Genomic DNA, 27,570 nt, shown 5'->3' with positions numbered 1-27,570 from the left:
CCATTGAGATGGCATGTGTAGGACAGAATACTTTTAGAGTTGTTCTAGAAGTGTTCATTAGTAAAGAAGTGACAGAAAGAAAAATAAATTTCCAAAATATGTCATTCTTGTACCACTATTATTCTTGTCCTGTCTGGATACCACCTGTCCTTATTTTGTATTTTCTTTAGAGTGAACCACCTTTAAAAAAAAAATCATTAAATCAAGAACTTAAAAAGTGATCTGAATATCACTCCCTTAAGTGGAAAGCTTGTCATAAATAGCAAATTAATATCAAAAAGTGCTTGACGGATGGCTCATGCTTGTAATCCCAGCATTTTGGGAGGCCGAGGCAGGCAGATCACCTGAGGTCGGGAGTTCGAGACCAGCCTGACCAACATGGAGAAACCCTGTCTCTACTAAAAATACAAAATTAGCCAGGCATGGTGGTGCATGCCTGTAATCCCAGCTATTCGGGAGGCTGAGGCAGGAGAATCGCTTGAACCTGGGAGGCAGAGGTTGTAGTGAGCTGAGATCGCGCCATTGCACTCCAGCCTCGGCAACAAGAGCAGAACTCTATCTCAAAAAATTTTATATATATATATATATATATATATATATATATATGTAAAAATAAACACAATGACATTAAACGGTCTTATTAAATTGTGTCTCCTTTTACTTTGTTACAAAGCATGAGCAGCGTGAAAGATGTAGCAGCCCTGAGCTGAGCCTTTCTCCTTGTTGGAACCAGAAGTTTAACAGTCAAAAAAGTGATTTTCTCATGATGTGCTTCATTGCCTTTTCATGCCACTGTCCAATTATCAAATGAAATTGCCCTTCCCACCCCCGTGGTGTACATCCTGTGATGAAGGGAGCACCAAAATAGACCTGGTTCCTCTCTGTGCTATAGGTAAGCCCATTGAGATCTAACTGGGACTTCGGGAAGTCGGAACTCACTTCTGTATGTAGAAGAATGCAGGGAGGGTGTTATACCCTTTATCTGCCCTCTTTTCTGGCTCCCTTTTGTTTCACTTGAGTGTGGAATTTTCCGCCTGCCAGCCAGGCTCTGATCCTTGAAAGGAAACTAATTGAATGGAAGGGAGCTTTTCATCTTTCACTCTTGCTCTCTGGGGGTGGGAGTGGGGAGTTGTGACCCTCTTCCGAGTCACCCGGGACCCACCTTCTGCATTGAGAAAGCGAGACTCACTCTGAAGCTGAAATGCCGTTGCCCTTGCAGTGCTGGTAGCAGGAGTTCTGTGCTTTGTGGGCTAAGGCTTCTGGATGACCCCTGACATGGAGAAGCCAGAGTTGCATGCCCCTTCTCATGGCCTTGTCGAGGCATCATGGACTGCCACACACAAAACGCTGTTTTTATTAACCACATGAAATTGAAGCAGAGAATGCAATTCACTGATGTGGCTCGTAACCATGGATATGGCCACATACAGAGGTGTGATTATATAAAGGTTATTCCACCCACCTCGTGTGGAAACCAGCCTCAATGCTGCATAGTCCCCCAACAGTTCCCTGGGCTGTCAAGGAGAAGGCTTTCAGAGCCAGGGTGTCAGGGTAATTTTGATGTTTCATTTGTAATGAGAAAAATAAGTTGATAGCAAATAATTTGCTTTTTTAATTAAGTTAAAATTCACGTAACATAAAAGTCACCATTTTAAAGTGTACAATTCAAGGCTGGGCATCGTGGCTCACACCTGTAATCCCAGCACTTTGGGAGGCTGAGGTGGGTGGATCACTTGAGGCCAGGAGTTCGAGACCAGCTGGCCAACATGGTGAAACCTGTCTCTACTAAAAATACAAAAAGTTAGCCAGGCGTGGTGGTGCGTGCCTGTAATTCCAGCTACCTGGGAGGCTGAGGCACAAGAATCACTTGAACCCAGGAAGCGGGGGTTGCATTGAGCCGAGATCGTGCCACTGCATTCCAACCTGGGTGACAGAGTGAGACTCTGTCTAAATAAATAAATAAATGAAATATAAATAAATAAATAAAGTGTACAATTCATTGGTTTTAATGTATTCAGAGTGTTGTACAACCATTACCACTGTCTAATTTCAAATATTTCCACCTCCCCAAAGGAGTCCCCATACCTAGTAGCTGTCACTCCCAGTTTCTCCCTCACTTCATCTTCTGGCAACCACTTACCTACTTCCTGTCTTTTTAGATGTGCCCATTACGGACATTTCACATCAATGGGGTTATATGATGTGTGACCTTTGTGTCTGGTTTCTCTCACTTAGCATAATGTTTTCAAGGTTCCTCCATGTTGTAGCATGCGTCACTCCTTCACTTTCTGTTGTGGTTGAATAATATTCCATTGTGCGTGTACACAGTTTGTGTATCCATTCATCTGTTGATGGACACTTGGGTTGTTTCCACCTTTCGGCTATTATGAATGATGCTGCATAGCAAATAATTTACTTTTATTAACAAATAATGCCACGAGAAAACCAGAGAGCCCCACAGTGCAGAGCATTCAGAGCCTCTTTAATTGGCAGTATGGATGCATGGGGTCTTAAAGCCTGCCCATGCCTGTCACCCAGCTCAGAGCTGTGGCTGAAAGACAAACACAATGCTCTTTATTTTGTGAACTCAGGCACACAGGCCAAGAAGAAAACCCAGCTGGTTGGGGAAGATGAAAATCCTAGAAAACCTTTCAGATCATGCCAGGTGGCATTGTGACATGGAGGATTATGGTTTTAGTAATAAAACCCATGATGCCATTGCAGAGAGCTGTCAGCAATCCTGCGAGGCACTTCCTCCGCATCACTGAAATGCACAGACTGTTTCCTCCAAATAGCCTCACCGCAAGTGACATTTACACGGTGGTTGTCATAGAATGAGCAGCTTCACCATGAGTCACTTATATCCCTTAGCCACAGCGACTCCTCCAAAGGCCTTCATTGGCTCGGCTGCCAGTAATGACCACCAGTGGGTTCACCTCACAGACCTAGGTAGGTCAGGTTAATTTTCAGGATTGCTACACAAACAGGATCAGCAGGCAGTAGAGATAGCTTGGCACCCACTCCCCGTTCCCTGCTGTCCTGCCATATGATCATAAGGGTTTGGTGAAGTCATCACATCATGCAAGCTCCTGGAGTTCCCTCTGGGATCGTCTCAGCTCCTCCGGGAATAAGAACAGGTGTCCCCAGTAGGCCACAGCAAGTCTTCAGAGCCGCTCTCTCTGGGTCTAAGTGTCCTTGGAGCATGGCCAGCACACTTCCACAGTACCATGGACTATGGCTGCTCCTGCAGGAGGTACCAAATGCTTCAACGTGAGTCAACAGAGAGCCACAACCAGGGATGCTGTGGCCACTGCGGATGACATCAGGTCTGATTTTCATTGTGTAATGAAAACATCAGGACTGTTCACAAGATGAAAAAGACAGATTTTCTAAGATTTTTGTTTTCCCAAAGAAACTCAGTTGTGAAATCAAGGTAAGAAATCATAGTGAACAGTTCACTTATATAAATACAAGAAAGAAAAGAGGGCCGGGTGTGGTGGCTCACACCTGTAATCCCAGCACTTTGGGAGGCCAAGGCGGGCGGATCACGAGGTCAGGAGATCGAGGTCATCCTGGCTAACACTGTGAAACCCCATCTCTACTAAAAAATACAAAACAAAATTAGCTGGGCGTGGTGGCAGGTACCTGTAGTCCCAGCTACTCGGGAGGCTGAGGCAGAAGAATGGCGTGAACCCGGGAGGCGGAGCTTGCAGTGAGTCGAGATCGCGCCACTGCACTCTAGCCTGGGCGACAGAGTGAGACTCCATCTCAGAAAAAAAAAAAGAAGAAGAAGAAGAAAAGAAAGAAAAGGGGATAAGAATTGGAAAAGAAGAAATAAAGCTGACATTGTTCATTGTTTGCAGATGACACAATTGTGTACACTGAAAGTCCAAAAAAATCTATACATAATTTGTTGGAATTAGTGAATTTGGAGCTGGGTGCTGCAGCTTATGCCTGTAATTTCAGCACTTTGGGAGGCAGAGGTGGCCAATTGCTTGAGCCCAGGAGTTTGAGACCAACCTAGGCTGCTCACTGCAACCTCTGCCTCCCAGGCTCAAGTGATCCTCCCACCTCAACTTCCAGAGTAACAGGGGCTACAGGTGCATGCCACCTTGCCAGCTAATTTTTGCAGGTTTTTATAGAGACAGGCTTGAACTCCTGGGCTCAAGCGATCCATCCGCCTCAGCCTCCCAAAGTGCTGGGATTACAGTTGTGAGCCACCATGCCTGGCCTGGTTTCTTTCTTTTTGTTGTGGTAAGATATACATAACTTAAAAAAATGAAAAATAAGCATTGGTGAGGATGTGGAGAGATTGGAACCCCCTATGCACTGCTGTTGGGAATGTAAAATAGTATAGTGACTATGCACAAATTTGTTGGCTCCCCAGAAAGTTATACATTTAACATATCATCCAGCAATTCCACTTATGAGTGTAAATCCCAAAGAATTGCAAGCAGGGTCTCAATGTGTGCACCAATGTCCATAGCAGCATTCTTTACAACAGCCAAAAGATAGAAATAACCTAAATGTCCAACAGACAAATGGATAAACAAAATGTGGTATATACATAATAGAATATTATTCAGCCTTAAAAGGGAATGACAATCTGATGCATGCTATTAATACAACATGGATGAACCTTCAGAACAGCTGTGCTAAGTGAAACTAACCAGACACAAAAGAACAAATTTTGTATGATTCCACTTTTACCCAGAATAGACAAACTCATAGAGAAAGTAGAATAGAGTTTGCCAGGGGACTAGGGGAAATAAGGAGTTAATGTTTAATGGGTACAGAGTTTCTATTTGGGATGATGAAAAGTTCTAGAAATGGACAGTGGTGGTAGTTTAGCAATGTTGTGTAATGCCATTGATTGTATACTTGTTAAAATGGTAAATGTTTATGTTATGTCTATTTTACCACAGTATAAAAAAATCTGTAAGTTCTTTTCTTCAGAGGTTCCTGTTAAGTAGAGAGAGATTTATAGGATGAGGACTCTGGACTCCAGGAGACTTTATTAAAGAGGAACCCCGGGGAGGTCCTCTTTGGAGCTTTTCTATTTAGGTCAATAGAGCCTTCAGTGACTTCTGTCCCTGAAACAGGAGCAGTTTGGTTCGTGTATTGAGATTGTAAAAGATCTTTCTCCTGAGACATTCACTCATCCCGCCTTAATTCTTCTCTTTGTTTCTGTTCTGTAAGGTTCTGCTTTTGTGAATTAGAGGTAATCTATTCCTATTATCTGTTATCACTAAACCAAAGAAGTTGTTTTTTTCCATCTGGGCCATGGGCCTTTCAGAACTTTTCAGCTGGCCTGGTATCTTAGAGTCATCTTCCTACTCTTCCGTTGAGGGGATCATTTGAAAATATTAGTTCTCTGGGCTGGGCATGGTGGCTCATGCCTGTGATCCCGGCACTTTGGGAGGCTGAGAGAGACAGACCATCTGAGGTCAGGAGTTCGAGACCAGCCTAGCCAACATGTCTCTACTAAAAGGATTTCTAGAGAAAACTTGTCTCTACTAAAAAAAATATGAAAATTAGAGGCCAGGCGCAAAGGCCCACTCCTATAATCCCACCACTTTGGAAGGCTGAGGTGGGTAGATCACAAGGTCAGGAGTTCGAGACCAGCCTGGCCAACATGGTGAAACCCCGTCTCTACTACAAATACAAAAATTAGCCAGGCGTGGTGGCATGCGCCTATAGTCCCAGCTACTTGGGAAGCTGAAGTGGGAGAATCACTTGAACTCAGAAGGTGGAGGTTGCAGTGAGCCAAGATAGTGCCACTGCATTCCAGCCTGGGCGACAGAGTGAGACTCCGTCTAAAAAATAAAAAAAATTTAAAAATTAAAAAAAATGAGCCAGGCCTGGTGGTGCATGCCTGCAATCCCAGCTATTCAGGAGGCTGAAGCCGGAGAATCACGTGAACCCAGGAGGTGGAGGTTGCAGCGAGCTAAGATCGCACCACTGCACTCCAACCTGGGCAACAAGAGTGAAACTACGTCTCAGAAAAAAAAAGAAAAGAAAAAATATTAGTTTTCCAACTCCTTGTTTGTGGAGCCTAGGTAAACTTGTCCAGTGGATGTACCAATTAAATGAAAAATATCAAGTAGTACCAAAGAGCTCCATCTGGTAATGAAGAAGCCCTCAATTCCTGAGTCTGGCAGTCTGGCTGCCTTCCAACCTTTTGTCTCTTCACTCTGGTTCAAGTCATACTTCACTCTCCCCCAGGCCCTTGCCTCTGCTGTCTCTACCTCCTGGCACACCTTCTCCAGCTTCCAGCTGATGTATGTTGAGTATCCAGTAGTCTGCTGAAGTTTCACCTTTTCCACCAGGTCCTTTCAGCTCTTCCGTGATCTCACACTGTGCTTTGTATGAGAGTTATAGAGAATTTGATGATTATAAAAACGTAACCCATTCGAGCCCCACTCCTGGTACCAAAAATAAAAAATAATAAATAATTTTAAAATAAAAAGGTAACACAGAGAAAATGTAAATTATCCATAACCCCTGGAATAATTTTCTTCAATACTTCTTTTGTTCTTCCCACCTCTCTCCCCCACCACTTCATCTGTGTATACTTAATAGTTTTTTTTTTTTTAACAGAATTGGAATCAACAGTATTAAAAATAAAATTGCATCCTGTTTTTTCACTTGACATCATGTCATAAATATTTTTCCATGTTATTGAACATTCTTTGAAAACTCCATTTTAAATAATAGCAGAATATGACATCACCTAGCTATATGGTAGTTTAATATATTTCCTATTCATGGACACTAAGGTTAGTACTGATTTTTTTGTAATTTAAACGACACATAACATGGCTGGAACATCTTTAAAAATATCCTTTTTCAAGGTTGCTACTTACTTCCTTGAGACAGATTATTCTTGGAACTATAATTACTGGGTCAACAAGGGGCATGAGGTTTCAAAGATTCTTGATATTTTATGCCAGATTGCTTTCTAGAAAGGCTGAACTGTGTAACTGGTTATATAAATGCATGTGCGTGTGCACGCGCACACACACACACACGCACACACGCCAGCTGCAGTGGCTCAGTGGCAGGATCACTTGAGTTCAAGACCAGCCCAGGCAACACAGGGAGACCCGGTCTCTACCAAAAAAATTTAAATTAAAAAATTAGCCAGGCATGGTATATGCACCTGTAACTTCAGCTATTCAGGAGACCGAAGTGGGAGGATCACTTGGACACAGGAGGACAGGGCTGCAGTGAACCGTGATTGTGTCACTGCACTCCAGCCTGGGTGACAGAGTAAGACCCCATCTCAATTAAAAAAACCCACCACTTTTCTAATTTAGAAGCTCATAAAGGGTATTCATTTTTTTCTTTATTAATTTTTTATTTCAAAAATTGGGGGGATACATAGTATGTATATATGGGGTACACGAGATGTTTTGATACAGGTATGCCATGTGAAATAAGCACATCATGGAGAATCCCCTCAAGCATTTATCCTTTGAGTTACAAACAATCCGGTTACACTCTTTAAGTTATTTAAAAATATACAAATAAGTTATTATTGACTATAGTCACCGTATTGTGCTATCAATAGGTCTTATTCATTCTTTCTATTTTTTTTTTGTACCCATTAACCATCCCCCTTACCCCCAACTACTCATCTCAGCCTCTGGTAACCATCCTTCTACTCTCTATGCCCATGAGTTCCGTTGTTTTGATTTTTAGATCCCATACATAAGTGAGAACATGTGATGTTTGTCTTTCTGTGCCTGGCTTACTTCACTTAATATAATGATCTCCAGTTCCATCCATGTTGGTGCACTATTCATATTTTTAATTACTAGTGAACTTGAACATGTTTTTTATGTTTGTTAGTCATTAATATCTTTTCTACTCTAAGGTACCTTTTCATTTATTTTGCCTAATGTTGAATTAGGATTTTAGCATGGTTGAGATCAATTTGTGAGCTTTTTATTTATTAAGGATATCAATCTCTAGCTGTCATATTCATTGCAAATGTTTCCCCTAATTTTTTCCTTTTAATTTTTGGCAAATGATGTATTTGGAAGGACAAAATCATCTTTACATAATATTAATAACTATCATGTACTGAATACTTACCATGTGCTGGGCATTGAACAAAACTTTGTACATGGATTACTTCATCGTTTAATCTTTGCCATATTCTTAGTGGAATGCAGCATTTCCTCATAAGATTATATAGTTAGTGTCTTATTCCATTTTGTGTTGCTACAGCAGAATGCCACAGACTAGGTAATTTATAAAGAAAAGAAATTTGTTTGGCTTATGGTTCTGGAGGTTGGGAAGCCCAAGAGAATGGTGCCAATATCTGGCAAGGGCCTTCCTGCTGTGTCATCCCATGGTGGAAGGTAGAAGGACAAGAGACTTATAAGAGTGAGCCAGAGGCAAGAGGGGGCCAGACTCACTTTTACCAGGAAACTACTCCCTCAATAATGGCATTAATCTATTTATGAAGGCAAAACTGTCAGGGCCTAATTACCTCTTAACAGTCTCACCTCACAATGGCAATTAAATTTAAACATGAGTTTTGGAGGGGACGTTCAAAGTCAGTAAGTGAATGAGAAGGGATGTGAATGGATGAACAAAGTCGTGTTATAATTTAGAATTTTGAAGTATGCTTGCCTTGTTGTAAGAAGAGCTTTTAAGCTAGCCAGTGCTATTATGTTCTTTACGTTTTGAGTGGCAATGCAGTCATTAAAAAGGTTTCAAAAGAAACCAACCAGGTGCGGTTTAACCAGCTGGACGCCTTTAACCCCAGCACTTTGGGAGGCCAAGGCGGGCAGATCACTTGAGGCCAGGAGTTTGAGACTGGCCTGGCCAACATGGCGAAACCCTGTCTCTACTAAAAATACAAAAATTAGGCAGGCATGATGGTGTGTACCTGTAACCCTAGATACTCCGCATACTGAGGCACAAGAATTGCTTGAACCTGGGAGGTGGAGGTTGCAGTGAGCTGAGATTGCCCCAGCCTGGGTGACAGAGCGAGACTCTATCCTGAAAAACAAATGAACAAACAAAAAACCTGACCGAACAAACAAAAAACCTGACCAAACAAACAAAAAAAACCATTATGTATGCTCCCACATTTTTTGTATGCAGATAAAAGTAAATATGAATATGTTATCTTCTCTCCCTCTCTGCTTATTTTACACAAAGAGTTAAGACCAGTCAGTTTAGGTTATTTGCTTTTGCAAGACTTGGCTACTTCTTTAGTGTGAAGTATCTTACAAAGTGCATCTCTGATTAAATTAATTATCTCTCATCTTGGAGGGATTCACCATGCAGAGAGTTCAATTTGTTTAGGTGGTAATTTCATATTGAAATCGATTTTGGGCCAAAGTCCAGCACTGCCAAGTCTTATGTAACCAGCAGAAGCTGAGCTTTCAACCAGCTGCCATATGTTATGAGGAACAAAGCCAGAGGACCAGTGCAGATGGTTCTCAAGAAATAAGTTATCACTCTCAAAGTCTCTAGAAAGACATATTATCAAAAGGTTATTATGTGTGGCATGCTTCTTAAGAAAACACCGCATTTCCCTTCCTAGAGTGATTAGTAAAATATATACCAAAATAGTTCATTTAAGGTGTTCTCTGGAATGGTTTGGCTTCGTATTCCTTGAGGGTGAAACTCAGGAGGACTCTAGAGACTGATGGAGGACAAGGGCTGGAGAAGTGTTTGTGTTATCACTAAGTAAGACTTATAGAGAGGATCTGTGCCCATCTTGAAGCCACTCATCTAGAGCTTACTGATTTTGGTTCGTCTTTATTTTCCACCCTCTCCAGGTACTGGCGGAGGACATTGGGCATGCAAGTCCGCTATGTTCACCATGAAGACTATCAGTTCTGTTATTCCTTCCGGGGCAGGCCTGGGCACAAACCCTCCATCCTCATGCTCCACGGATTCTCTGCCCACAAGGATATGTGGCTCAGTGTGGTCAAGGTGCAATTCTTGATTCTTCTCTCTCATAAGAAAAGGGAGTTGGGTGCAGTGGCTCATGCCTGTAATCCCACACTTTGGGAGGCTGAGGCAGGAGGATTGCTTGAGTCCAGGAGTTCAAAACCAGCCTGGACAACATAAAGAAATGCTGTCTCTACAAAAAATGAAAAATTAGCCAGGTGTGGTGGTGCGTGCCTGTAGTCCCGGCTACTCAGGAGGCTGAGGTGGGAAGATTGCTTGAGCCTGGGGGGTCAAGGCTTCAGTGAGCCATGATCATGCCACTGCACTTAGCCTGGGCAGCAGAATAAGACTCTGTCTCAAAACAAAAAAAAAAAGGGAAGAAGAAAAGCGTTTCCACTAGGACATGATGTCATCGACAATGGTAGAAAGCAAAGGGAACTCAGAACTGTGGTGGTTCAAGTCATATTAGAACTAATGCAGTGTGGTCTGGCACAGTGGCTCACACCTGTAATCCCAGCACTTTGGGGAGGCCAAGGTGGGCAGATGACTTGAGCCCAGGAGTTTGAGACCAGCCTGGGCAACACAGGGAGACTCCGTCTCTACAAAAAATACCAAAAAAATATTGGCCAGGCATGGTGGCATGCACCTGTAGTCCCAGCTACTTTGGAGGCTGAGGTGGGAGAATCACCTGAGCCTGGGAAGTCAAGGCTGCAGTGAACCAAGATTGTGCTATACCGCACTCCAGCCTGGGCAACAGGAGTGAGACCCTATCTCAAAACAAACTAACAAACTAATGCAATATATTACTCATTCTTTTGTCAGAAAAAAATTATTGAGTTGAATATTATATATAAAACCTATGGCTTAGAAATCTTTTTACCTCATGGATATTTCTTTGGGGAGGCTTCTGACACAGCTGCATCTCAGAACTGCTGTGAATTCAGAGTTGGGCTTTTAAAAGTCTTTTCTTGTACTCCCAAGTTTCTTCTCTTCCTTCCCCTCCATCTTCTTCCTTCACTCCTTCTTTTCCTTTCCTTCCTACTCCCTCTTCTGCATCTGCTTTTTTCTTTTCCTTTGCCATTTAGAGAAGCAGTCTTGATCTGGCAGCTTTCTGGAAGAGTTGTCCGAGTTCACTTTTTGTCTTGGTTTGCTTGGGTGTGGCAACTTGCTGCCCTTGGTAAGAGTGATCAGGTGTGAAGGTTGGGGCTGGCAGAAGTCTTGGGCAGGAAGCATCCCTGGCTCCCACCTCAAGCCAGACCATACCTGAGAGATCCCAAGTATCATCTACACCAGGAGGTAAAGACTCACACACCCTCTAGTTAGTTGTGTTCTTATTTCCAAATTCCACTGTGAGGACAGTCATCTTCATGCCTTGATGAACTTCCTGTCCCCTCCTCAGATTAGCATCTTTCTTATAACTGGATGTTTGTTTGTTGGTAACTTATGTTTCTCAGTTTCCTGGTTAAAAGTGGTACATATCTAAATGGAAGAAGGTGTTTTAGGATAATAATAATTTCGAGAATTAGACCTTAAAGTAAAAAGAAACCAAGCAAACCAGAATCAGGGTGATCAGACGTGGTTCTTGGGGGAAACATTGCTCCTGTTGGCTCTGGAGCTGGCTAGGATATGAGAGAACAGAACCATCCCTTGCATTTCCAAGTCAGCAGCTGCATGGCTGGAGTAAGTGTGGAAGGGGTGAGGGAAAGATGAGGTAGTACGTGTCAACTGGTGTGAAGAAAAAGCAAGAGACTTAAGCCTACTGCCCCGACTTTGTCCCCTTTTTACAGGCATCTCCTGAGCTTGCTTCCATTTATATATTAGTCTTTGTGGGCCTCTGCTCCTGATGAGGCTACTGGCAACGCTTATTCACATTACTGGAGTAAAACACTGAGTGGCCAAGACCCATACATCCCCAGGGATGACTGTCTGGGTCACTGTACATGGGGCAACCTCCCAAGAAAATGGGGAGACATGTTTTGCACACCACATACTGACTCTCCAGGTCTGTGTGTCCTCAGTTCCTTCCAAAGAACCTACACTTGGTCTGCGTGGACATGCCAGGACATGAGGGCACCACCCGCTCCTCCCTGGATGACCTGTCCATAGATGGGCAAGTCAAGAGGATACACCAGGTAAGCAGGAGGCTCTACCAAAGTTTGCCCGGACTGTCTCAGCCGCCATTGCATGTCCAAGTCTGGAGAGCAGGGAAGGGAGTCCCGTGCTACCTCATGACCAGTCTCTAGTACATTCTGTCTACAAGTGATGGCAAGCCAAATGGCAACCTGATGATATCTCCGGTTGGCAGCGGAGGGCCAGGGCTTATTACAGACTGTTCACCTCTAAGCCTATTGCAGTTGTTTGTAACTAAATACAATCTGAGCATTTTCTTAACTCTTTGAAAAGTGGTTTAGAATTTCTTAAAACCAGTTCCCTTCCTAGGGATCTCTTTTTCTGCTTACCAGCTATATGATAACAGTAATAGCCCCTCTGCCTAGCTGGGGAGGGTGTTCTTCACATTGTAACCTACTTTAGCATCTATTGCTAGCACCTATTTTAGAATCTATCTCTAGCCTTCTCTGGCTAAGCTTTCAAGATCATAGGAGTTTAAGAGCCATTTCAGAATGGGGTAGCCTGTAAGTTTCAGGTTGACCTTAAGTATTTTCCCCCAAATGAGGATATTTAATATCTGCCTCCTCCATTAAACTGTTTTTTAAATTAGGTCAGGAACCTTGTCTTTTTAGCTCTTTGCTGTGTTTTCAGCATCTAATCATAGTTTCCTGTACATAACAGATATCCAATAAATATTTTTTAGAATGGTGGGTAGTTGGGTGGATGGCTGATTGGATGATTGGATGGATAGATGGATGGATGGTTGGATGGATGGATGGCTGAATTGACAAATGAATGGGTAGTTATATGAATGGATGGTCAGATGGATGAGAAGGTCTTTAAATTAGGGCAGGAGCCCTCAAGCTACAGCCCATGAGCTATATTTAGCTTGTACTTATTCTTGTAAACTAAATTTTATTGGAACAAAGCCACACTCATTCTTTTATTTAATACATATTGCCTTTGACTGCTTTTGTCTGCAACAGCAGAGTTGAATAGTTGCAACAGATCATATGGCTCTCAAAGCAGAAAATATTTACTCTCTGGACCTTTATAGAAAACTTCATCAGCCTGGGCAATATGATGAAACCTCATCTCTACAAAAAAAAATAGCCAGATTGGTGGTACATGCCTGTAGTTCTAGCTACTCGAAAGACTGAGATGGGAGGATCACCTGAGCCCCAGAGGTCAAGGCTGCACTGAGCCATGATCACACCACTGCACTGCAATCTGGGTGACAGAGTGAGACCCTATCTCAGAAAAAAAGAAAAGAAGGAAGAGTTTGTTGACCCATTAATTAGCAGAATCCCTGTTGATTTTAAATTTATAAATGACCTCTCAATCTCTCGTGCCAGATAAAGAGAAGTCCATGCATGCCACAGGGCTCATCTTGTAACAGATCCAGTAGAGTTTCAGACTCTCTTTAAACAGTAGTCATTTTCAGTTGTCCATAGGAAGTCCAGGGGTCTTCTATGCTGTAATCACCATTGCCATTGTCTACAGCTGTATAACCAAGCCGCTTTCTCATTTCCCTTCCTAGTTTGTAGAATGCCTGAAGCTGAACAAAAAACCTTTCCACCTAGTAGGCACCTCCATGGGTGGCCAGGTGGCTGGGGTGTATGCTGCTTACTACCCATCGGATGTCTCCAGCCTGTGTCTTGTGTGTCCTGCTGGTAAGTTATAAGGCTGAAACATCCCTCCGCAGGGATGAATCCCTGAGGAAACAAGTAGCTAATGTCTGCTATGACTATTTTTTAGAATCATCTTTTTGATGTATGCTTGAGAGATATGCAGTGTTTACTGATAACTCTAACCAACCAATAGTTATATAATCATAATCATAACCAGACTGATTTTGAAAATATAGAGCCAGCCTTGTTACACCAAGAATTTGAGGTGGGGCCAGGCACAGTGGCTTATGCCTGTAAACCTTTAGAATAAAAAAAAAAAAAAAAACGGAATTTGAGGTGGTTGATTAAAATGTATATAGTGCTTTGCAGCACATACTTTGAAATATAATGTTACTATTAACATCCAACATTTATTGGGCTCTTACGACCTAAGCTGTTTATATGAATTTAATTCTTGCAGTAGCCCTGAGAGGTAAAGGTACTATAATTATGCCCCTCCCCTTTTTTGGTAAAAATTGAGAGATGTTTATTTATTATAATAAGATCTTTAAAAAATCAAACTTTAGTTCCTCTGTTATTACATGTACATATGTTAACGTGAAGTGTAACATGTTCTTAGATATTACCATTTGAAGTTGGATTTTTGAATTTATTTTTCTTCTGTAAGTCTTCAGACTTGTATTTATAATATATAATAGATAAAAATCATATTTTCTCTCTTTCTCCTCTATCTCCCTCTCTCCCTCTCTCTCTCTCTCTTTTTTTTTTTTTGAGACAGAGTCTGTTGCCCAGACTGGAGTGCAGTGGTGCAATCACAGCTCACTGCAGCCTTGACCTCCCAGGTTCAAGCAATTATTGTGCCTCAGCCACTCAAGTAGCTGAGATTACAGGCGTGTGCCACCATGCCCAGCTAACTTTTTGTATTTTCAGCAGAGGTGGGGTTTCGCAATGTTGGCCAGGCAAATTTGAATCCTGTTGGCCAGGATCCTGTTGGTCTGAATCACTTGAACTCCTGCCCTCAAGTGATCTGCCTGCCTCCACCTCCCAAAGTGCTGGGAATAGGCGTGAGCCACTGCACCTGGCCTCTCTCTCCCTCTCCCTCTGGTGCTTTATTGGGGTATTATTTATACATAGTAAATTGTCCAAATTAAATGCACATCTCAATGACATTTTACATATGCATTTACCATCCAGGTCAAGATATTATGCCTATTTTATAAATGGGAACATTGAGGCGCAAAGAAATTACATTAGTGCCAGAACCACAATTGGCACAGAGCCCAGGCTGCCTGACTCCAGAACCCAAGCTGTAATGTTTGGAAGTCCTTGCATATTTACTACCTCCTTTTTATGACTCATATCTTCTACTTCCTCTGTATGATTCAACTAGAATCCAGCCATGAATTGAACATTTAATGACTTTTACTGAAACTTAACTAAATTGACCTTTAAAATCCTTCTGCCACTCTGAAAGCTAATCATTTTTGATATGTTAAGGACATTGAAATTGAAGAGAAGACACTAAAGAGTCTTCTCTTCTCTTTTTTTCAAGTATCATATCTGAAATAATTTGATCTTATAATAATAAGTTTGAGAATTGAAGGAACAGCATCCATGGAAAGTTTTTAGATTTTAAATCACTTACAGGAGGTAAAATCTAACTGACTTTTTCAAGTATAGGTTCATTTGCTCAGAGAAAAAATTTACATCCGAATTTCAGTTGGAAATTTAAAATTAAGTTTGTATGTGAAAACTAAAAAGTAGAAATAAATTCAAGATTATATTCTACCAAGAGTTTTAAAATAAACTTTCTAAAAATGTTGAAATAATTGGCCGGGCGCGGTGGCTCAAGCCTGTAATCCCAGCACTTTGGGAGGCCAAGACGGGTGGATCACGAGGTCAGGAGATCGAGACCATCCTGGCTAACACGGTGAAACCCCGTCTCTACTAAAAAATACAAAAAAAACTAGCCGGGTGAGGTGGCGGGTGCCTGTAGTCCCAGCTACTCGGGAGGCTGAGGCAGGAGAATGGCGTGAACCCGGGAGGCGAAGCTTGCAGTGAGCTGAGATCCGGCCACTGCACTCCAGCCTGGGCGATAGAGCGAGACTCCGTCTCAAAAAAAAAAAAAAAAAAAAAGAAATAATTGTAAATTTACAGAAAAGTTGCAGAGATAGTATAGAGAGCCCCATATAACCTTTACTCAGTTTCCCCATTAATAACTCATATTACCACAGTAAATTTGTCACAACTAAGAAACCAACATTAGTATATTACTGGTAACTAAATTCCAGGCTTTATTTGGATTTCATTTAGTTTTTCAACTAATGTCCTTTTTCTGTTCTGGGATCCAGTCCAGGATACCAAGTGACATCTAACTTAGGTTTAGTTTTGAAGAGAGAGGAAATAGATAATGTCATCTGCTTCATGGCATCATGAAAGCCATACATCATACTCATGTTAGATTTAAAGGATTTGCTGGACATAGATTTATAAAGTGTGGATTTCTGCATCACGACGAATATTATTGATGCTACTGCCTTTCTTTGTAAAATCTAGCTCTTTGCTAGATTTTGCTGGGCGAGATAACTCACACCTGTAAACCCAACACTTTGGGAGGCTGAGTGGGGAGGATTGCTTGAGGCCAGGAGTTCAAGATCAGCCTAGGGGAGACCCCCATCTCTACAAAAATATAAAATTAAAAAAAAAATCTAACATGCACATGTATGTTTATTGCAGCACTATTTACAATAGCAAAGACTTGGAACCAACCCAAATGCCCATCAATGATAAACTGGATAAAGAAAATGTGGCACATATACACCATGGAATACTATGTAGCCATAAAAAAGAATGATTTCATGTCCTTTGCAAGGACGTGGATGAAGCTGGAAGCATCATTCTCAGCAGACTAACACAGGAACAGAAAACCAAACACCACATGTTCTCAATCATAAGTGGGAGTTGAACAATGAGAACACATGGACACAGAAAGGGGAACATCACACACCGGGGCCTGTCAGAGTGTGGGGGTCACAGGGAGGGAGAGCGTTAGGACAAATGCCGAATGCATGTGGGGCTTAAAACCTAGATGACAGGTTGATAGGTACAGCAAACCACCATGTCACATGTGTACCTATGTAACAGACCTGCATGTTCTGCACATGTATTCCAGAACAAAGTAAAAAAATAAAACTCATTATTTGGCTAAACTAAATGCCTAGAAATTTGTTCCATGCTGGAAGTAAAAATTAGTTTTGCCCTCTTGCATACATAGCATCAGCTTCTGTGGACTCTCATGTCATGCCCTGAGGTGATGGGAGATAATGAGCAATCTCAATTTTGCTCTCCAAGAGGAAGAGCAACTGTGGAGAAGGCAGCAGGATTGCTGCCCTAAAGCAAGGGACAGCTCGGAAGCCTCCCAGTCCTCCTGTGTTTTGTCATTGACCCCAAATAAGAGAGTACCATGTGGGTCCAGGCCAAGGGAAGGAGTGTCATTCATGCCAGCCCTATGTTTTCTTCCGGTCATGTATTTCCTCACATTTCCTGTCAACAATCAAATGTAATCAGGCAAGTTGTTTTCTAGGCTAACCCTCCTTAAATTCTATCATACATATGAATCCCCTGGCAGCTTATAAGAATGCAAATTCTGGGTCAAGAGGCCCAGGGAGGGGCAGGTCTGCATTTCTTGTGGGCTTTTGATGCTCCTGGTCCATGGACCACAGTGTGAGTAACCAGTCCCTGAAATATGTGGAAGGATTTTTTTGTGTGTTTCTCAGTGTGGTTTTGATTTGAGCAAGGATGGCAGTACCAACAAAAAAGAAATCTACTCATGAAATAAACCTGAAATATATTAACTCTGGACTGCTATCGGAAGTTCCCTATATAAAATGGGGATTGATAAGAAGGTGGATGTATCATCAAGCCATTTGGGTTTGAATCCCACAGGCCTGCAGTACTCAACTGACAATCAATTCGTACAACGGCTCAAAGAACTGCAGGACTCTGCCGCTGTGGAGAAGATTCCCTTGATCCCATCTACCCCAGAAGAGATGAGTGAAATGCTTCAGCTCTGCTCCTATGTCCGCTTCAAGGTGCCCCAGCAGGTAACGTGGTTGCAGCAGCGACACAACTACCCTCCCCAGAGGCCCGGGGGCGAGTACCAGCTCCCTGCACGTATTCCCTCCTTCACCTACTCATTGACTCCTTGTCCTCTTCTGTATGTATTTAACAAGTGTTTCTGCAGTGCCTGCAACACTTTGGGCACTGTGCTGGCACAGTGGTCAATACAGACAAGAAGGTCCCTGGTCAGACATGGTCCAGTGTGGGGAGGCAGACAATAACAAGTAAACAATGAATTACCAGTGGTCATGAGTTTTATAGCGGAAATGAAGATGGTGTAGTGATTGAATACAGGGAGGCAGGGGTGGCTTTGATAAGCCTCTTTGAGGGACAGCATATGCAGAGGTGGAAAAACATGCATATTCAAGACAAAGGAGGCTGGGGTAGCTGGAGCTCCAAGAATAAGAGAATGGTCAAGATGGAGTTAGAAAGGGAGGCAGGGGCTAAATCAGAGATACTCAATTAAAAAAAAAATCTTAGGACCCCTTATACTCTTTTTTTTTTTTTTTTTGAGTGGAGCCTTGCTCTGTTGCCCAGGCTAGAGTGCAGTGGCATGATCTCAGCAAACTGCAACCTCCATCTCCCAGGTTTAAGTGATTCTTCTGCCTCAGCCTCTTGAGTAGCTGGGATTACAGGTGCCCGCCACCATGCCTGGCTAATTTTTTATTTTTAGTAGAGATAGGGTTTCACCATGTTGGTCAGGCTGGTCTCAAACTCCTGACCTCGTGATCTGTCCACGTCGGCCTCCCAAAGTGCTGGGATTACAGGTGTGAGCCACCGTGCCTGGCTAGGACCCCTTATACTCTTTTTTTTTTTTTTTAAATATACTTTAAGTTGTAGGGTGCATGTGCACAGCATGCAGGTTTGATATGTAAGTATGCATGTGCCATGTTGGTGTGCTGCACCCATCAACTTGTCGTTTATATTAGGTATTTCTCCTAATGCTATCCCTCCCCCAGCCCCCCACGCCCTGACAGGCCTCATTGTGTGATGTTCCCTGCCCTGTATCCAAGTGTTCTCATTGTTCACTTCCCACCTATGAGTGAGAACATGCAGTGTTTGGTTTTCTGTCCTTGTGATAGTTTGCTGAGAATAATGGTTTCCAACTTCATCCATGTCCCTGCAAAGGACATGAACTCATCCTTTTTATGGCTACATAGTATTCCACGATATATATGTACCACATTTTCTTAATCCAGTCTATCACTGATGGACGTTTGGGTTGGTTCCAAGTCTTTGCTATTGTGAATAGTGCTGCAATAAACATACTTGTGCATGTGTCTTTATAGTAGCATGATTTATAATCCTTTGGGTATATACCTAATAATGGGATTGCTGGGTCAAATGGCATTTCTAATTCTAGATCCTTGAGGAATTGCCATGCTGTCTTCCACAATGGTTGAACTAATTTACACTCCCACCAACAGTGTAAAAGCATTCCTATTTCTCCACTTCCTCTCCAGCTTCTGTTGTTTCCTGACATTTTAATGATCCCCATTCTAACTGGTGTGAGATGGTATCTCATTGTGGTTTTGATTTGCATTTCTCTGATGACCAGTGATGAGGAGCATTTTTTCATGTGTCTGTTGGCTGCATAGATGTCCTCTTTTGAGAAGTGTCTGTTCATATCCTTTGCCTACTCTTTGATGGGGTTGTTTTTTCTTGTAAATTTGTTTAAGTTCTTTGTAGATTCTGGATATTAGCCCTTTGTCAGATGGGTAGATAGCAAACATTTTCTCCCATTCTGTAGGTTGCCTGTTCACTCTGATGGTAGTTTCTTTTGCTGTGCAGAAGCTCTTTAGTTTAATTAGATCCCATTTGTCTATTTTGGCTTTTGTTGCCATTGCTTTCGGTTTAGTCATGAAGTCCTTGCCCATGCCTATGTCCTGAATGGTATTGCCTCGGTTTTCTTCTAGGGTTTTTATGGTTTTAGGTCTGACATTTAAGTCTTTAATCCATCTTGAATTAATTTTTCTATAAAGTGTAAGGAAAGGATCCAGTTTCAGCTTTCTACATATGGCTAGCCAGTTTTCCCAGCACCATTTGTTAAATAGGGAATCCTTTCCCCATTTCTTGTTTTTGTCAGGTTTGTCAAAGATCAGATGGTTGTAGATCTGTGGTGTTATTTCTGAGGCCTCTGTTCTGTTCCATTTGTCTATATATCTGTTTTTGTACCAGTACCATGATGTTTTGGTTACTGTAGCCTTGTAGTGTAGTTTGAAGTCAGGTAGCATGATGCTTCCAGCTTTGTTCTTTTGGCTTAGGATTGTCTTGGCAATGCAGGCTCTTTTTTGGTTCCATATGAACTTTAAAGTTGTTTTTTCCAATTTTGTGAAGAAAGTCATTGGTAGCTTGATGGGGATGGCATTGAATCTATAAATCACCTTGGGCAGTATGGCCATTTTCACGATATTGATTCTTCCTATCCATGAGCATGGAATGTTCTTCCATTTGTTTGTGTCCTCTTTTATTTCATTGAGCAGTGGTTTGTAGTTCTCCTTGAAAAGGTCCTTCACATCCCTTGCAAGTTGGATTCCTAGGTATTTTATTCTCTTTGTAGCAACTGTGAATGGGAGTTCACTCATGATTTGACTCGCTGTCTGTTATTGATGTAAAGAATGCTTGTGATTTTTGCACACTGATTTTGTATCCTGAGACTTTGCTGAAGTTGCTTATCAGCTTAAGGAGATTTGGGGCTGAGATGATGGGGTTTTCTAAATATACAATCATGTCATCTGCAGACAGGGACAATTTGACTCCCTCTTTTTCTAATTGAATACCCTTTATTTATTTCTCTTGCCTGATTGCCCTAGCCAGAACTTCCAACACTAGGTTGAATGGGAGTGGTGAGAGAAGCCATCCTTGTCTTGTTCCAATTTTCAAAGGGAATGCTTCCAGTTTTTGCTCATTCAGTATGATATTGGCTGTGGGTTTGTCATAAATAGCTCTTATTATTTTGAGATGTGTTCCATCAATACCTAGTTTATTGAGAGTTTTTAGCATTAAGGGCTGTTGAATTTTGTCAAAGGCTTTTTCTGCGACTATTGTGATAATCATGTGGTTTTTGTCATTGGTTCTGTTTATGTGATGGATTACATTTATTGATTTGCATATGTTGAACCAGCCTTGCATCCCAGGGATGAAGCCAACTTGATCGTGGCAGATAAGCTTTTTGATGTGCTGCTGGATTCGGTTTGCCAGTATTTTACTGAGGATTTTCACATCGATGTTCATCAGGAATATTGGTCTAAAACTATCTTTTTTTGTTGTGCCTCTGACAGGCTTTGACATCAGAATGATGCTGGCCTCATAAAATGAGTTAGGGAAGATTCCCCCTTTTTCTATTGATTGGAAAAGTTTCAGAAGGAATGGTACCAGCTCCTCTTTGTACCTCTGGTAGAATTCGGCTGTGAATCCATCTGGTCCTGGACTTTTTTTGCTTGGTAGGCTATTAATTATTGCCTCAATTTCAGAGCCTGTTATTGGTCTATTCAGAGATTCACCTTCTTCCTGATTTAGTCTTGGGAGGGTGTATGTGTCCAGGAATTTATCCATTTCTTCTATATTCTCTAGTTTATTTGTGTGGAGGTGTTTATAGTATTCTCTGATGGTAGTTTGTATTTCTGTGGGATTGGTGGTGATATCCCCTTTATCATTTTTTACTGTGTCTATTTGATTCTTCTTTCTTCTTTATTAGTCTTGCTAGCAGTCTGTCAATTTTGTTGATCTTTTCAAAAAACCAGCTCCTGGATTCATTGATTTTTTGAAGGGTTTTTTGTGTCTCTATTTCCTTCAGTTCTGCTCTGATCTTAGTTATTTCTTGCCTTCTGCTAGCTTTTGAATTTGTTTCCTCTTGCTTCTCTAGTTCTTTTAATTGTGATGTTAGGGTGTCGATTTTAGATCTTTCTTGCTTTCTCTTGTGGGCATTTAGTGCTATAAATTTCCCTCTACACACTGCTTTAAATGTGTCCCAGAGATTCTGGTATGTTGTGTCTTTGTTCTCACTGGTTTCAAAGAGCATATTTATTTTTGCCTTCATTTTGTTATTTACCCAGTAGTCATTCGGGAGCAGGTTGTTCAGTTTCCATGTAGTTGTGTGGTTTTGAGTGAGTTTCTTAATCCTAAGCTCTAATTTGATTGCACTGTGGTCTGAGAGACAGTTTGTTGTGATTTCTGTTCTTTTACATTTGCTGAGGAGTGCTTCCAATTATGTGGTCAATTTTAGAATAAGTGTGATGTGATGCTGAGAAGAATGTATATTCTGTTGATTTGGGGTAGAGAGTTCTGTAGATGTCTATTAGGTCTGCTTGGTGCAGAGGTGAGTTCAAGTCCTGGATATTCTTGTTAACCTTCTGTCTCATTGATCTGTCTAATATTGACAGTGGGGTGTTAAAGTCTCCCATTATTATTGTATGGGAGTCTAAGTCTCTTTGTAGGTCTGTTAAGAACTTGCTTTATGAATCTGGATGCTCCTGTATTGGGTGCATATATATTTAGGATAGTTAGCTCTTCTTGTTTAATTGATCCCTTTACCATTATGTAATGGCCTTCTTCATCTCTTTTGATCTTTTTTGGTTTAAAGTCTGTTTTATCAGAGACTAGGATTGCAACCCTGCTTTTTTTTTTGCTTTCCATTTGTTTGGTAGATCTTCCTCCCTTTATTTTGAGCCTATGTGTGTCTCTGCGTATGAGATGGGTCTCCTGAATACAGCACACTGATGGGTCTTGTCCAATTTGCCAGTCTGTGTCTTTGTCCAATTTGCCAGTCTGTGTCTTTTAATTGGGGCATTTAGCCCATTTACATTTAAGGTTAATATTGTTATCTGTGAATTTGATCCTGTCATTATGATATTAGCTGGTTATTTTGCCCATTAATTGATGCAGTTTCTTCATAGTGTCGATGATCTTTATAATTTGGCATGTTTTTGCAGTGGCTGGTACCAGTTGTTCCTTTCCATGTTTAGTGCTTCCTTTAGGAGCTCTTGTAAGGCAGGCCTGGTGGTGACAAAATCTCTCAGCATTTGCTTGTCTGTAAAGGATTTTATTTCTCCTTCACTTATGAAGCTTAGTTTGGCTGGATATGAAATTCTGGGTTGAAAATTCTTTTCTTTAAGAATGTTGAATATTGGCCCCCACTCTCTTCTGCCTTGTAGGGTTTCTGCCAAGAGGTCTGCTGTTAGTCTGATGGGCTTCCCTTTGTGGGTAACCCGACCTTTCTCTCTGGCTGCCCTTAACATTTTTTCCTTCATTTCAACCTTGGTGACTCTGACAATTATGTGTCTTGGGGTTGCTCTTCTTGAGGAGTATCTTTGTAGTGTTCTCTGTATTTCCTGAATTTGAATGTTGGCCAGCCTTGCTAGGTTGGGGAAGTTCTCCTGGATTATATCCTTAAGAGAGTTTTCCAACTTGGTTCCATTCTTCCCATCTCTTTCAGGTACACCAATCAAACATAGATTTGGTCTTTTCACATAGTCCCATATTTCTTGGAGGTTTTGTTTGTTTCTTTTTATTATTTTTTTCTCTAACCTTGTCTTCTCACTTTATTTTATTAATTTGATCTTCAATCATGGATACCCTTTCTTTCACTTGATCAAATCGACTATTGAGGCTTGTGCGTGTGTCACGAAGTTCTCGTGCCATGGTTTTCAGCTCCATCAGGTCATTTAAGGTCTTCTTTACACTGTTTATTCTAGTTAGCCATTTGTCTAACCTTTTTTCAAGATTTTTAGCTTCCTTGTGATGGACTCAAACATGCTCCTTTAGCTCGGAGAACTTTGTTATTACTGACCTTCTGAAGCCTACTTCTGTCAACTCATCAAAATCATTCTCCATCTAGCTTTGTTCCATTGCTGGCAAGGAGCTGTGTTCCTTTGGAGGAGAAGAGGTGCTCTGGTTTTTAGAATTTTCAGCTTTTCTGCTCTGGTTTCTCCCCATATTTGTGGTTATATCTACCTTTGGTCTTTGATGTTGGTGACCTACAGGTGGGATTTTGGTGTAGATGTCCTTTTCGTTGATATTGATGCTATTCCTTTCTGTTTGTTAGTTTTCCTTCTAACAGTCAGGTCCCTCAGCTGCAGGTCTCTTGGAGTTTGCTGGAGGTCCACTCCAGACCCTGTTTGCCTGGGTATCACCAGTGGAGGCTGCAGAACAGCAAATATTGCTGTCTCATCCTTCCTCTGGAAGCTTCGTCTCAGAGGGGCACCCGGCTATATGAGGTGTCAGTTGGCCCCTACTGGGAGGTGTCTCCCAGGTAGGCTACACGGGGGTCAGGGACCCACTTGAGGAAGCAGTCTGTCCATTCTTGGAGCTCAAACGCCGTGCTGGAAGAACCACTGCTCTCTTCAGAGCTGTCAGACAGGGACATTTAAGTCTGCAGAAGTTGTCTGCTGCCTTTTGTTCAGCTAAGCCCTGCCCACACAAGTGGAGTCTAGAGGCAGCTGGCCTTGCTGAGCTGCAGTGGCCTTCGCCCAGTTCGAGTTTCCAGGCTGCTTTGTTTACCTACTTAAGCCTCAGCAATGGTGGACGCCCCTCCCCCAGCCAGGCTGCTGCCTTGCAGTTCAATCTCAGACTGCTATGCTAGCAGTGAGGAGGGCTCTGTGGGCCTGGAACCTGCCGAGCCAGGCACGGGAGAGAATATCCTTGTCTGCTGGTTGCTAAGACCTTGGGAAGTGCAGTATTTGGGCGGAAATGTCCCATTTTTCCAGGTACAGTCTGTCATGGCTTCCCTTGTCTAGGAAAGGGAAATACCCTGACCCCTTGTGCTTCCCGGATGAGGCAATGTCCTGCCCTGCTTTGGCTCACCCTCTGTGGGCTGCACCCACTGTCCAACCAGTCCCAGTGAGATGAACCAGGTATATCAGTTGGAAATGCAGAAATTACCCATCTTCTGCATCGATCATACTGGATGCTGCAGACCAGAGCTATTCCTATTTGGCCATCATGGAACTTATCTTCCTTATACTCTTAAAAATTATTGAGGAACCCAAAGAGTTTTTATTTATAGGGGTTATATTTATTATTAATATTTACCATATTAGAAATTAAAACTCAGGCCAGGTGTGGTGGTTCATGCCTGTAATTCCAGCACTTTGGGAGGCCAAGATGAGAGGCTTGCTTGAGACTAGGAGTTCAAGACTGGCCTGGTCAACATAGCAAGACCCCATCTCTATTTAAATACAAATAAAAGAAAATAAATGAAAACTCAGAAGATTCTAAAATGCAATAAATGTACAAGTACTCATTTCAGTAGCCAAGAACGAGGACATCATCCCACATTTTATAGGCTCTGAAAAACAGTGTACTTTTGAAAGAATGTAAGTGAAGAGGCAAGTAACATTGAGTATTAGGAAAGTAGTTTGACCTCCTGGACTCCCAAGAACCACTTTGAAAAATGCTGGACTAGATCCTGTAGGACCTTATAGGTTATGGAAAAGAGCCAGGGGTTTTTCTAAGTATAATAGGACCACTGAAGAATTGTAGGAGAGCCCAAATGGAATAGAGGAACCCATTTGGGAACTATTGTGCCTTGGAGATGATGGTGGTGTAGACTAGGGTGGTAGCAATGGAAACAAGGGATTTGAGAAAGAATGGACAGGATGTACAGGCAAATTGGAAATGGGGGCTGGGGAAAGGGAAGGAGTCACAGGTGACTTCCAGCACTTGAGGTCCTGGATGGATAAAGGTAGTTTTTTCCTGGCTGGGCATGGTGGCTGGCACTTTGGGAGGCCAAGGTGGGTGGATTGCATGAGTGCAGGAGTTCGAGACCAGCCTGGGCAACATGGCAAAACCCCATCTGTACAAAAAATTTTTTTTAAAAATTAGCCAAGCATGGTGGCGCATGCCTATAGTTCCAGCTACATGGGAGGCTGAGGTAAGAGGATCACCTGAGCCCAGGAGGCAGAGGCTGCAGGGAGCCAAGATCATGCCACTGCACTCCATCCTGGGCGACAGAGTGAGACCCTGTCTCAAAAAAACAAAACCAAAACCAAAAACAGAGGTAGTATATTCTGAAGAGGACAAGGGCAGATTTGGGGAATATACCAAGGGCTCCATTTTTCATGTGTTAAGTTCAGGTTGCCTGTGAGGCCTGCAAGTGCAGAGGTCAAGGTGTAGCTGAGGGAAGTCTGGCCTGAAGCTGTACCACTGGAGCCATCAGCAGATGCTAATATTGAAGGTTTGGGGCCTGAATGAGGTCATCTAGGGAAATGGCATGAAGAACCAAGAGAGGAGAGTCCATGGCTGAGGGTTCATAACCCCAAATTATCTCCGTCTGTTGTAGGAGCTGGGCCGTGCCTGGGGGTGGGTGGGTCCTCCTAAGACTCGAGAGAATGGGTCCCATTCGGAAGTTGTGAACATGGTTTGGTTAATAGATATAGCCTGTCCCTCAGGAAACACCCAGAATCTGATGCTGTGGCATGTTCCACCCCTGAAATCCCTTCTTAGCCATGAAGTTGCATTCCTTTCTCCCAGCACTGATCTCTTCCCAGAATAGAGTGGCCAAATGGTGTTTTAGAAAACTCCATGTTTTGGGTTGTCAGGGATATGAAAACACCGAGAGAAAAATAAATGGCAGCTCCAAAAGTCTTTCCTTCCTAGGAGAGAAGGAACACCTGCACACTCAGCCCATCATGTCATATTGTGTTGTGATTGCACGTCTGTGTCTTCCACTAAGGACTTTGTCTTAATTGCCTGTTCTATCCCCAGACTTTAGCACAGTGCTTGCATAAAGTAGGTCTTAGGTATAGATTGGATGGATTGATGGATGAGAGGATGCCTGGATAATGCAAGAATGGAAAATGGATGGGTGGGTAGATGCAGGATAGATTTTTGCATGAATTGATTCATGTGCCAGTGCACACACGATTTAGCTCTGCAGGATGGATAGATGGCTGAATGGTTGGATGGATGGATGGGAGGATATCTGGTTAATGCAGAGATGAAGGTTGGATGGATTGGTGAATGCAGGATAGATAGGTAGACAAATGCATATGTGGTTCAGGATGGATGGCTGGACTGAGCAAAGGTGGAAGATGGATGGATACAAGATGAATAGATATGTGGGTACAGGATGGATAGCTGAACAAAGAAAATGTCTGATGCTGAGCACAATGTTGTTACTCAATAAATTGTCATTGTCCTCATGTCCAGGCTGAATGAGTTAGAGTCTAGTGATGCTCCAGAGGGTTGGTTTAGTCCATAGCAGCCATGGCTGGGTCTTCCCCACTTTCAGTCAGTGCACAGGACTCCTGAGAGAGTGCATTTAAAGGGTTCAGACCTGTTTGCGGGTAGAGGAGAGAAGTAGAGGAGTACAGCCACTAATGTGAACCCTGTACTCTACCTCAGAAGCCTGAGGCAGGAGGAAGAGAAGGATTGCATTCCTTCCAGCCACCACTACCTTTTTGGGTCAGTAGCCCAGGTCCAGGATATGTGACCTGTCCACATTAGCTGCAGCCCTCACCAGCCCTCAGCAGGGAAGGCAAAGACAGTGTCAAATGATAAACAAAGGTTTGTTGAACCCTCCCCAGTGGGACTGTAGAACCCTCCCCAGAATCTTCTCAATAGTTTATTTCTTCGTTGTTTAATAGACCTATCATTCCCAGTGGCTTAATTTTTTTTAATGGAACTCATTCTGCATTTGGATATTACTGGCTAATTACTTGATATTGTGGTCATCCTCATTATGTCTTTTTTTTTTTTTTTTTTTTTTTTTTGAGATGGAGTCTCACTCTGTCACCCAGGCTGGAGTGCAGTGGCACAATCTCAGCTCACTGCAACCTCCACCTCCCGGGTTCAA

The 27,570-nt window shown here is 42.4% G+C and overlaps 1 protein-coding gene across 3 annotated transcripts in view; it reads left to right on the top strand.

The window, feature by feature from the left end:
* Positions 1–27,570, top strand: part of ABHD6 (abhydrolase domain containing 6, acylglycerol lipase) — a 54,561-nt gene that overhangs the window by 19,615 nt on the left and 7,376 nt on the right. For 2 of the 3 annotated variants that reach the window (XM_007984770.3, XM_007984771.3), the window contains 4 exons: positions 9,804–9,960; positions 11,937–12,050; positions 13,568–13,700; positions 17,604–17,761. In XM_007984770.3, coding sequence (XP_007982961.2) covers positions 9,804–9,960; positions 11,937–12,050; positions 13,568–13,700; positions 17,604–17,761 — 562 coding nt within the window. Of the gene's footprint in view, positions 1–697; positions 893–9,803; positions 9,961–11,936; positions 12,051–13,567; positions 13,701–17,603; positions 17,762–27,570 lie in introns of those variants that run through there. The other variant, XM_007984775.3, reaches the window with a different exon arrangement.

This window comes from Chlorocebus sabaeus, chromosome 22, assembly GCF_047675955.1.
Source record: "Chlorocebus sabaeus isolate Y175 chromosome 22, mChlSab1.0.hap1, whole genome shotgun sequence".
Taxonomy (NCBI): domain Eukaryota; kingdom Metazoa; phylum Chordata; class Mammalia; order Primates; family Cercopithecidae; genus Chlorocebus; species Chlorocebus sabaeus.
This window is presented reverse-complemented; position numbering and strand designations above follow the sequence as displayed.